This window comes from Phyllobates terribilis, unplaced genomic scaffold, assembly GCF_046119375.1.
Source record: "Phyllobates terribilis strain yellow unplaced genomic scaffold, ASM4611937v1 Scaffold_13__5_contigs__length_258822181, whole genome shotgun sequence".
Taxonomy (NCBI): domain Eukaryota; kingdom Metazoa; phylum Chordata; class Amphibia; order Anura; family Dendrobatidae; genus Phyllobates; species Phyllobates terribilis.
In genome coordinates, this window is record NW_027362773.1 from 172,369,985 (window position 1) to 172,382,408 (window position 12,424).

The following is a 12,424-nucleotide window of genomic DNA, read 5'->3' on the forward strand; positions in this document are numbered from 1 at the left end:
ATCAGTGTACGGTAGGATCAATACTCAGCGGGATCAGTGTACGGTAGGATCAGTACTCAGCGGGATCAGTGTACGGTAGGATCAGTACTCAGCGGGATCAGTGTACGGTAGGATCAGTACTCAGCGGGATCAGTGTACTGTAGGATCAGTACTCAGCGGGATCAGTGTGCGGTAGGAAAGTGGTGGCCGCATTGTTGCCTCCAGCTTTTCTAGGTCCCTGAATGTCCGGTTTGTCCAGTTATAGGACTCGCTCACTCGAGTGTATACGATGGACAAGTGCTGTAGGACGTTTTATCGGATAGCACACTGACTCCGGTTACTCTATGGGGCAGTGCCGATGACTGATTACTTTCACTGACAGAATCTGCATGCTGCGATCACTCAGAAATCAGATGACACTCAGACATACAAGTCTATGGGTGCGTGGAAAAATATCGGGCTGCACTCAGATGACACCTGAGTGCAGTCTGATTTCCGCTCACTCACAGAATGGGGACAATAAAGAAATCTTGTTCTCCGTCTTCTCCTCACCTGTGCTGTGATTCCCTTATCCGATAGAACAGATCACACTCGGATCAGAGTTTGCCCATATAGAGTCATGTAAAGACTGCGACCCCTCACAAAACTGCACAGTGTATCAAATTGTTTCTTCTGTTCTCACAGATTTGCTACATTGATGTTTGGGGGCTCTGGGTGACATTTGGGTTCTTTGTAAGACACTGTCCTACCACCCTGACTTACGTGGTAGCACATTAGGCGCAGCACCGCCGCAGCGATGTCAGCGCCGATCACCTCCGCAGCGATGTCAGCGCCGATCACCTCCGCAGCGATGTCAGCGCCGATCACCTCCGCAGCGGTGTCCGCGCCGATCACCTCCGCAGCGATGTCAGCGCCGATCACCTCCGCAGCGGTGTCCGCGCCGATCACCTCCGCAGCGATGTCAGCGCCGATCACCTCCGCAGCGATGTCAGCGCCGATCACCTCCGCAGCGGTGTCCGCGCCGATCACCTCCGCAGCGATGTCAGCGCCGATCGCCTCCGCAGCAATGTGAATCACGACCAGGAATGTGGCAATTTTCGGCAATAAATGGAAACAACAACATTCCTGTTCAGTGTTGGCAAGCAGAGATCCTAAAAACAGTCCTTAAAAATAGCGAGAAATGGAAACGCAAAGTCACTTACTGTATCTATAGAAAGATGAAGCTTTATTTCCAGAGACAGGACGCCGGCCCTTTAAGTCTATTATTTCCTTTAGATAAAATATTTACAAATAATGAAACGTCTTTACTGGAATCTGTAACATTGTTACTTATGATCTTCAGGGTTATGGGCCACGATTCTTACCAGTCATTGACACATTGTCCTCCTACAATTCTGTGCTCAGCGTCACTCCCTAATCTAGGGGGGGGGGGGTCCTGTATCTCCTTTTATCTCTATGGTCTTTACTCATGAAGAGAATTCCAGAGTCGTAGTGAAGACTGACACTTAGGTCATTCCTCACAACCCCCATCGTCTTCTTCGTGGGGCGTCCTGCTGTAGCTGTCGTCTTTTGCAATCAGCGGATCTTAGATGTTATGCGTTATGCTGGATGCGCTGCTGGAGAGATTGCACTGAGAGAAGTCAGCGAGACCCAAGAGCGATCATTTGTCATTATCACTGATGTATCGCCACATCTGTAGCCACCTGCGAGTGACCCTGGGGTATCAGCAATCTCCCCTCAGAGCACATGATGGTGCAGGGGGGCCGCTGTGTGCGCTGGGTTATCTTATGGCGAATACAACTGTAGCAAAACTGCTGAAGCCTCCAAAAAGTGACTGTGGTCAGTGGTGCGACTTCTCCCATTCTCCAGTCATATGAGCAGACGCTGGATCAGACGGCAGCAATATCCTATGGCGTATAGGGGTCCGCACATCCTTGTGACGAGGCTTTACTGCCAGAAGTGGTGCCAAGCGAATAACAACACAAATGCAATTAGAAAAATGTAGAATAATGACACTTAAGGGGGTGGCCTCCTTTTGTGGGCCTTGTTTTCGCTTAAATGCATGTATTTGGTTCTAGAAGTCCATCTTGCTATTCAGTTTAATTAGAAATGTCCACTGTCTGGCTTTTATTGGCGTGGTTTGTGGTCATAAATCAGCTGAAAAGAGCTCAGAAAAGTACAGGTAAGAGTTACAAACCCCCGTCAGACCATCAGAGAGCGCTCACTGACGGGTTCTCAGTTAACTCATTCTGCAGCCAGTAATAGACAGTACGACACGGAGGCTGCGGAAGGCAAACCGAGCATAATGTTTAATAAAGCATAAAGGCGAGCATGATTTTTAGCCAAAATTAAGTAAGAAAAAAAATATTCCCAAAAGGAGAGAACCCCTTTAACATGTGACGACTCCACCATCGGATGTGAAGCAGCCATGTTACTTTACTCACTTTGTAAATCCTTTCTTTTGCTTGTGCCGATCCTGAATATCATATCTGATACTCCAGTCACATCCAGAGCTGCATCCACCATTCCTCTTACCCCAGTAGGGACATGAAGTAGCGAGTCGTTAGCGCAGCTCTGGATGTGAGCGGAGCACAGGGCGCCTGCGTTGGCGGAGGTTTGCGATCTATGGTGGGTCGCCACGTTCCCACTTCTGCATTTTATATCAGATCCTGGAATTTCAAGGACGACGACGACAACAATGAAACGTTATTTTTCAGCGCTCATCTGCGGGACGCGACATCTTATCTGTCTCCGTGTAACCATGGATGTCGTCAAGGTCTCTCTGCTGACCCTTCACTTGTATATTAGAAAACTGCACGCAAAGCAATTCCACAAACCCTCCTAACACGTAACCTGTTATTCTTCTACACGGAGCGTTCATTGCAGGACTAAAAATACCAAATAATGAGTATGAATGGGGCGCAGTCTACAGCAGCGCACGGATCCCTCGACTCCGCGTCCGCCATCCCCGTGCTATGATCAGCCTATGGGGACATCAGGGACCCGGCCACAGGAACATCATTCCTCGAGGCTTTCCCCATTACCTGCTGCTAAAGGAACTAATAGAGTCCATGCGGGGCAATTGTTATCGAAGCAGCCCCCGGTGTATAATACCAGTGCTCTGCAGCAGACCCTTTGTTATGGTGTCATTCATGGGCTGTACGTCCTGGTGGTCCTCAGTGTGGACAGTGACAGCGGTGACTCCGGTGTAATGTCATTTCTCTCTGTTTCCTCCTGTGTCCACCGAGCAGTGCAGGAGGCCGAGCAGGAGGACACGCAGGTGGCAGACGAGGCTCAACCTCCAAAATCTACTAAAAAGAACAAAGCAGCAGCTACCGCTAGCTGTCCGTCTGGCAGCGCCAGGAAAGAGAAAAAAGGAAAGCAGAAAGGTCAGATGCATGACGACCCCTGCATGAGCCCCCCCCGTACAGATGCATGACCACTGTGTGTGCTCATCCAGCGAGAAAAGCATGATCCTCCCTGCACGTGGAGAACGTCGCGCGATCCGCATTATTGATCATGTGAACAAGTGTATTTGTAGCTAAGCATGTCTGTCTGCTGCCACCACTAGGGGGAGCTCCCTGTATACAGAGATACATGATGAGATCCTGTCTGCAGCCACCACTAGGGGGAGCTCCCTGAATACAGAGATACATAATAAGATTCTGTCTGCTGCCACCACTAGGGGGAGCTCCCTGTATACAGAGATACATGATGAGATCCTGTCTGCAGCCACCACTAGGGGGAGCTCCCTGAATACAGAGATACATGATAAGATTCTGTCTGCAGCCACCACTAGGGGGAGCTCTCTGTATACAGAGATACATGATAAGATCCTGTCTGCAGCCACCACTAGGGGGAGCTCCCTGTATACAGAGATACATGATAAGATTCTGTCTGCAGCCACCACTAGGGGGAGCTCCCTGTATACAGAGATACATGATAAGATTCTGTATTCAGCCACCACTAGGAGGAGCTCCCTGTATACAGAGATACATGATAAGATCCTGTCTGCAGCCACCACTAGGGGGAGCTCCCTGTATACTGAGATACATGATAAGATCCAGTCTGCAGCCACCACTAGGGGGAGATCCCTGTATACAGAGATACATGATGAGATCCTGTCTGCAGTCACCACTAGGAGGAGCTCCTTGTATACAGAGATAGATGATAAGATTCTGTCTGCAGCCACCACTAGGGGGAGCTCCCTGTATACAGAGATACATGATAAGATTATGTCTGCAGCCACCACTAGGGGGAGCTCCCTGTATACAGAGATACATGATAAGATTCTGTCTGCAGCCACCACTAGGGGGAGCTCCCTGTATACAGAGATACATGATAAGATTCTGTCTGCAGCCACCACTAGGGGGAGCTCCCTGTATACAGAGATACATGATAAGATAATGTCTGCAGCCACCACTAGGGGGAGCTCCCTGTATACAAAGGTGCATTATTAGATCCTGTCTGCAGCCACCACTAGGGGGAGCTCCTGTATACAGAGATACATGATAAGATTGTGTCTGCAGCCACCACTAGAGGGAGCTCCCAGTACACAGAGATACATGATAAGATCCTGTCTGCAGCCACCACTAGGGGGAACATCCTGTGTACAGAGATAAATGATAAGATCCTGTCTGCAGTCACCACTAGGGGGAGCTCCCTGTACACAGAGATACATGATAAGATTCTGTCTGCAGCCACCACTAGGGGGATCTCCCTATATACAGAGATACATGATTAGATTCCGTCTGCAGCCACCACTAGGGGGATCTCCCTATATACAGAGATACATGATAAGATTCTGTCTGCAGCCACCACTAGGGGGAACTCCCTGTATACAGGGATACATGATTAGATTCTGTCTGCAGCCACCACTAGGGGGAGCTCCCTGTATACAGAGATACATGATAAGATCCTGTCTGCAGCCACCACTAGGGGGAGCTCCCTGTATACTGAGATACATGATAAGATCCTGTCTGCAGCCACCACTAGGGGGAGCTCCCTGTATACAGAGATACATGATAAGATTCTGTCTGCAGCCACCACTAGAGGGAGCTCACTGTATCCAGAGATACATGATAAGATCCTGTTTGCAGCCACCACTAGAGGGAGCTCCCTGTATACAGAGATACGTGATGATATCCTGTCTGCAGTCACCACTAGGGGGAGCTCCCTGTATACAGAGATACATGATGATATCCTGTCTGCAGTCACCACTAGGGGGAGCTCCCTGTATACAGAGATATATGATAAGATTCTGTTTGCAGCCACCACTAGGGGGGGCACCCTGTATACAGAGATACAAAATATTCTGTCTTCAGCAACCACTAGGGGGAGCTCCCTGTATACAGAGATACAAAAGATTCTGTCTTCAGCCACCACTAGGGGGAGCTCTCTGTATACAGATATACATGATAAGATTCTGTCTGCAGACACCACTAGGGGGAGCTCCCTGTATACAGATATACATGATAAGATTCTGTCTGCAGCCATCACTAGGGGGAGCTCCCTGTATACAAAGATACATGATAAGATCCTGTCTGCAGCCACCACTAGAGGGAGCTCCCTGTATACAGAGATACATGATAAGATTCTGTCTGCAGTCACCACTAGGGGGAGCTCCCTGTATACAGAGATACATGATAAGATTCTGTCTGCAGTCACCACTAGGGGGAGCTCCCTGTATACAGAGATCCATGATAAGATTCTGTCTGCAGCCATCACTAGGGGGAGCTCCCTGTTTACAAAGATACATGATAAGATCCTGTCTGCAGCCACCACTAGAGGGAGCTCCCTGTATACAGAGATACATGATAAGATTCTGTCTGCAGTCACCACTAGGGGGAGCTCCCTGTATACAGAGATACATGATAAGATCCTGTCTGCAGCCACCACTAGGGGGAGCTCCCTGTATACAGAGATACATGATAACATCCTGTCTGCAGTCACCACTAGGGGGAGCTCCCTTTATACAGAGATACATGATAACATCCTGTCTGCAGTCACCACTAGGGGGAGCTCCCTGTATACAGAGATACATGATAAGATCCTGTCTGCAGCCACCACTAGGGGGAGCTCCCTTTATACAGAGATACATGGTAAGATTCTGTCTGCAGCCACCACTAGGGGGAGCTCACTGTATACAGAGATACATGATAAGATCGTGTCTGCAGCCACCACTAGGGGGAGCTCCCTGTATAGAGAGATACATGATAAGATTCTGTCTGCAGTCACCACTAGGGGGAGCTCCCTGTATACAGGGATACATGATAAGATTCTGTCTGCAGCCACCACTAGGGGGAGCTCCCTGTATACAGATATACATGATAAGATCCTGTCTGCAGTCACCACTAGGGGTAGCTCTCTGTATACAGAGATACATGATAAGATTCTGTCTGCAGTCACCACTAGGGGGAGCTCCCTGTATACAGAGATACATAAGATCCTGTCTGCAGCCACCACTAGGGGGAGCTCCCTGTATACAGAGATACATAAGATCCTGTCTGCAGCCACCACTAGGGGGAGCTCCCTGTATACAGAGATACATGATAAGATCCTGTCTGCAGTCACCACTAGGGGGAGTTCCCTGTATACAGAGATACATGATAAGATTCTGTCTGCAGTCACCACTAGGGGGAGCTCCCTGTATACAGAGATACATGATAAGATCCTGTCTGCAGCCACCACTAGGGGGAGCTCCCTGTATACAGAGATACATGATAAGATTCTGTCTGCAGTCACCACTAGGGGGAGCTCCCTGTATACAAGGATACATGATAAGATTCTGTCTGCAGCCACCACTAGGGGGAGCTCCCTGTATACAGAGATACATGATAAGATCCTGTCTGCAGTCACCACTAGGGGGAGCTCCCTGTATACAGAGATACATGATAAGATTCTGTCTGCAGTCACCACTAGGGGGAGCTCCCTGTATACAGAGATACATGATAAGATTCTGTCTGCAGTCACCACTAGGGGGAGCTCCCTGTATACAGAGATACATGATAAGATCCTGTCTGCAGTCACCACTAGGGGGAGCTCCCTGTATACAGATATACATGATAAGATCCTGTCTGCCGCCACCACTAGGGGGAGCTCCCTGTATACAGAGATACATGATAAGATTCTGTCTGCAGCCACCACTAGGGGGAGCTCCCTGTATACAGAGATACATGATAAGATTCTCTCTGCAGCCACCACTAGGGGGAGCTCCCTGTATAGAGAGATACATGATAAGATTCTGTCTGCAGCCACCACTAGGGGGAGCTCCCTGAATACAGAGATACATGATAAGATCCTGTCTGCAGCCACCACTAGAGGGAGCTCCCTGCATACAGAGATACATGATAAGATCCTGTCTGCAGCCACCACTAGCGGGAGCTCCCTGTATACAGAGATACATGGTAAGATTCTGTCTGCAGCCACCACTAGGGGGAGCTCCCTGTATACTGAGATACATGATAAGATCCTGTCTGCAGCCACCACTAGGGGGAGCTCCCTGTATACAGAGATACATGATAAGATTCTGTCTGCAGCCTCCGCTAGGGGGAGCTCCCTGTATACAGAGATACATTATAAGATTCTGTCTGCAGCCACCACTAGGGGGAGCTCCCTGTATACAGAGATACATGATAAGATCCTGTCTGCAGCCACCACTAGGGGGTGCTCCCTGTATACAGAGATACATGATAAGATCCTGTCTGCAGCAACCACTAGGGGGAGCTCCCTGTATACAGAGATACATGATAAGATCCTGCCTGCAGCCACCACTAGGGGGAGCTCCCTGTATACAGATATACATGATAAGATCCTGTCTGCCGCCACCACTAGGGGGAGCTCCCTGTATACAGAGATACATGATAAGATCCAGTCTGCAGCCACCACTAGGGGGAGCTCCCTGTATACAGAGATACATGATAAGATCCTGTCTGCTGACACCACTAGGGGGAGCTCCCTGTATACAGAGATACATGATAAGATTCTGTCTGCAGCCACCGCTAGGGGGAGCTCTCTGTATAGAGATACATGATAAGATTCTGTCTGCAGCCACCGCTAGGGGGAGCTCTCTGTATACAGAGATACATGATTAGATTCTGTCTGCAGTCACCACTAGGGGGAGCTCCCTGTATACAGAGATACATGATAAGATTCTGTCTGCAGCCACCGCTAGGGGGAGCTCCCTGTATACAGAGATACATGATAATATCCTGTCTGCAGCCACCACTAGAGGGAGCTCCCTGTATACAGAGATACATGATTAGATTCTGTCTGCAGCCACCACTAGGGGGAGCTTCCTATTGTCAGGGGTCCTAAAGCATTAGGTGCCCTTCTCCCCACATTCTGGAAAAAAAAATTTGGGGGAGGGCAGCATGGGCGGCACATGCCCCCCAACTTTTATAGACTTGAAGAGCAACATTTATTGCTGCACATAGACAGTAACTGTTTCCCTACTGAAGCCCCTTAATGTTCTACACCACAACCATTCCCCTTTCATGCCCTCGTAGAGTATGGTGCCCCATCATCACTGCAGTAAATTCTCCCACACACAGTATGTTTCCCCCTCAGTGTCCCTCAGCACAGTATAATCCCCCCCACAGATTAAGTGTCCCCCACATAGTATAATGGCGCCCACATAAAGTATGATGACCCCCATAGCTTCCCACACACAGTATGATGACCCCTACAAGTACTTGACCTCCCCGTCCCCCTTGTGCTGCTTCATCACTTGCAGACTGAGGCTCCGCACAGCAGGCGCAATCTAGTGACGTCATCATACCTGCTGCTCTGAGTCTCAGGCTGAATGATGGAAGAGGGAGCCGTTGGCTTTGCTACCCCGTTCTACTCACCTGTATGTGGATCCTGAAACCATTGAGATGATGACGACAGGCGGGGGCGAGGAGCGGTGCCGGGCTCCCTCGGCTCACAGGTTCCACAGCAGCTGTGGGGTCTGCCGCTCTGGATGAGCAGAGGGTGGTCTCCGTCAGCAGGAAGGTCTTGGCTGTTCCTGATTGGGGGGGGGGGGTATCAGTTCTGAGATTTCCTCCTCCTTTTGGGGGTCATTCTCTAGTGTTTTCTATGGTGGTCCTTGGGGCCCGCTCCAATGGACGCCTATTAATTGCAGTTCTAAGGAAACACTCACCCTTGTCCGGATCTTTGCTGCCCGCTATGTAGTAATTCTGTGCCCACTCACTGCCAGGTGTCTGTCCCCTCAGGTATCGATGGCCCCGCAGCTGCTTTCCAGGACGAGGCCACGGACACAGGGAGCCACGTCCAGATATTAACAGTCGGCCAATCCAACCACGATGAGGACGAAGTAGAGACGCCGAGCGCCGGTCAACAGCAAAGCAAGCAGGACCTGAGGGTGACCATGCAGAAGAAAGGTGAGAAGCCCTGCGGCGGCGGCGGGGGGTCAGTGCCGGCCACTGCGCCCGTCCCCGTGTTGTAATCGGTCAGTCTCTGATTTTACCTCCAGGAATATCCAGCAGCATGAACTTCGATGAAGAGGAGGACGAGGAGGACGAGGACAGTTCAAGCTCATCCCAGCTGAATAGTAACACCAGACCGGGCTCCGCCACCAGCAAGAAATCCAATAAGGTCAGTAAATTCCATGTACGGCATCTGCTGCACTCAGATGAGAATCCTTCCCAGACGGTCAGGAGGACAATGTAGGTTTATGTGATCTTCTGAAGGCCGTTGACAAGCCCTATGGGGGCAGAGTGGTGGCCATCAGAATCTTACTAGATCTGGGGGGGCTGAGATATTAGGGGATAGTTCTCAGATCAGTGATCAGTGTCCCCCACAGGAGACGGCGTCGGCCCCCAGCCCTGCCACCAACGAGCCCTCCATTGATGTGGAAGACCTGGAGGAGTTCTCCATGCGGCCGGCTCCGCAGGGCGTCACCATCAAGTGCAGGATTACCAGAGACAAGAAGGGCATGGACCGGGGCATGTACCCCACCTATTATCTGCACCTGGAGCGGGAGGACGGTAAAAAGGTCAAAATGACATCAACTTCCCAATATCTGTCATGGAAATGAGGTTGGATCATTGTGATCAGAGACAGATTCTGGTCTCGACATTAGGAGTGATTCCCTTACCGTAAAGAATCCTTCCTTGCACTATTATCCTACTGTCCCTGCTAGTAAATGAAGCAGAGGAGGTAAAGCAATGTTTGATCAGTCCGGTGCCTTAAAACGTTATTCCCAAAATCCCATTATGTGGTGTCAGTATTCTGTATATATAGAATATATCATGTAATCACTGGTAAATCTGCGCTGACCTGCAGCGCTCACCCTAATCACACCCGCACGGATCTCTCTACCTCTGTTGTCACTGGATCTTTCTCCAGTAGTTGCAATGCTATTGGTCGAGCATGCACAGATCACCTCGTCACTATGTGTAGTAGAAGACTCTCATGGCAGCCTCATTAATCCGCCAAATGCTCTGAAGATCCCACTGATACCAGCTGCAGATGCCCCTAATGACCCTGTCTAATTAATGAAAAACAGATGATCATAATGACCCTGGGTAATGACACATCCCTCAGACCCTCGTTGCACCCTCATTGCCCTGACAGCCGGGTTCTAGCACAGCTCAGCTCTGCACAGCTCAGCTCTGCTATGCACAGCTCAGCTCTGCTATAGATGCAGGAAAGTGTAGGACAGGGACAGATAGAAGAGAAGAGGAGAGACAGGACAGAAGAGACAAAGAGAGGGAAGCGAGAAGGACAGAGAGAAGAGAAAGAGAATGAAATAAGGGAGGAATTAAAGAAAAAGAGAGTGAAAGAGAGAGCGAGAGAGATGACAGAGGGAAAGGGACAGAGAGAAGAGAGAGGGAAAGAGACAGTAGGGGAGAGTAACTCTTTCCCTAAAACTTCTCTTTCCCTCAATCATCTTCTGTATAAATTTTCATACTTTCTCTGCCTTTCATTCTTTTTTTCTCTCTCATCCCTTCCTTCCTTTCTGTTCTTTCCTCTCCACATAGAGTTATCTCAGTCAGAAAGCACAGTAAAGTGCAGCCGGAGGGGCCTGCAGCACTGAGGAGGAGCAGACAGGACAGGGATCTGCAGCACTGAGGAGGAGCAGACAGGACAGGGATCTGCAGCACTGAGGAGGAGCAGACAGGACAGGGATCTGCAGCACTGAGGAGGAGCAGACAGGACAGGGATCTGCAGCACTGAGGAGGAGCAGACAGGACAGGGATCTGCAGCACTGAGGAGGAGCAGGCAGCACAGGGGCCTGCAGCACTGAGGAGGAGCAGACAGGACAGGGGCCTGCAGCACTGAGGAGGAGCAGGCAGCACAGGGGCCTGCAGCACTGAGGAGGAGCAGACAGGACAGGGGCCTGCAGCACTGAGGAGGGGCACACAAGACAGGGATCTGCAGCGCTGAGGAGGAGCAGACAGGACAGGGGCCTGCAGCACTGAGGAGGAGCAGACAGGACAGGGCCTGCAGCACTGAAGAGGAGCAGACAGGACAGGGATCTGCAGCGCTGAGAAGGAGCAGACAGGACAGGGATCTGCAGCGCTGAGGAGGAGCAGACAAGACAGGGGCCTGCAGTTCTGAAGAGGAGCAGACAGGACAGAGATCTGCAGCACTGAGGAGGAGCGGACAGGACAGGGATCTGCAGCGCTGAGAAGGAGCAGACAGGACAGGGATCTGCAGCGCTGAGGAGGAGCAGACAGGACAGGGATCTGCAGCACTGAGGAGGAGCAGACAAGACAGGGGCCTGCAGCTCTGAGGAGGAGCAGACAGGACAGAGATCTGCAGCACTGAGGAGGAGCAGACAGGACAGGGATCTGCAGTGCTGAGAAGGAGCAGACAGGACAGGGATCTGCAGCGCTGAGGAGGAGCAGACAGGACAGGGATCTGCAGCACTGAGGAGGAGCAGACAGGACAGGGATCTGCAGTGCTGAGGAGGAGCAGACAGGGCAGGGATCTGCAGTGCTGAGGAGGAGCAGACAGGATAGGGATCTGCAGCACTGAGGACAGGATAGGGATCTGCAGCACTGAGGACAGGATAGGTATCTCCAGCACTGAGGAGGAGCAGACAGCACAGGGATCTGCAGCGCTGAGGAGGAGCAGACAGGACAGGGGTCTGCATGACTGAGGAGGAGCAGACAGGACAGGGATCTGCAGCGCTGAGAAGGAGCAGACAGGACAGGGATCTGCAGCGCTGAGTAGGAGCAGACAGGATAGGGATCTGCAGCGCTGAGGAGGAGCAGACAGCACAGGGATCTGCAGCGCTGAGGAGGAGCAGACAGGACAGGGATCTGCAGCACTGAGCACAAGATAGGGATCTGCAGCGCTGAGGAGGAGCAGACAGCACAGGGAACTGCAGCACTGAGGAGGAGCAGACAGGACAGGGATCTGCAGCACTGAGGACAGGATAGGGATCTGCAGTACTGAGGAGGAGCAGACAGGACAGGGATCTGCAGCACTGAGG

At 50.9% G+C, this 12,424-nt stretch overlaps 1 protein-coding gene across 5 annotated transcripts in view; it reads left to right on the forward strand.

Annotated features, from left to right (window-relative positions):
- Window positions 1-12,424, forward strand: part of LOC141174236 (tubby protein homolog) — a 500,281-nt gene that overhangs the window by 406,666 nt on the left and 81,191 nt on the right. For 4 of the 5 annotated variants that reach the window (XM_073659067.1, XM_073659066.1, XM_073659069.1 and 1 more), the window contains exons 4-7: window positions 3,231-3,368; window positions 9,195-9,362; window positions 9,455-9,576; window positions 9,785-9,976. In XM_073659067.1, the coding sequence (XP_073515168.1) occupies window positions 3,231-3,368; window positions 9,195-9,362; window positions 9,455-9,576; window positions 9,785-9,976 (620 nt within the window). The remainder of the gene's footprint in view (window positions 1-3,230; window positions 3,369-9,194; window positions 9,363-9,454; window positions 9,577-9,784; window positions 9,977-12,424) is intronic. The other variant, XM_073659070.1, reaches the window with a different exon arrangement.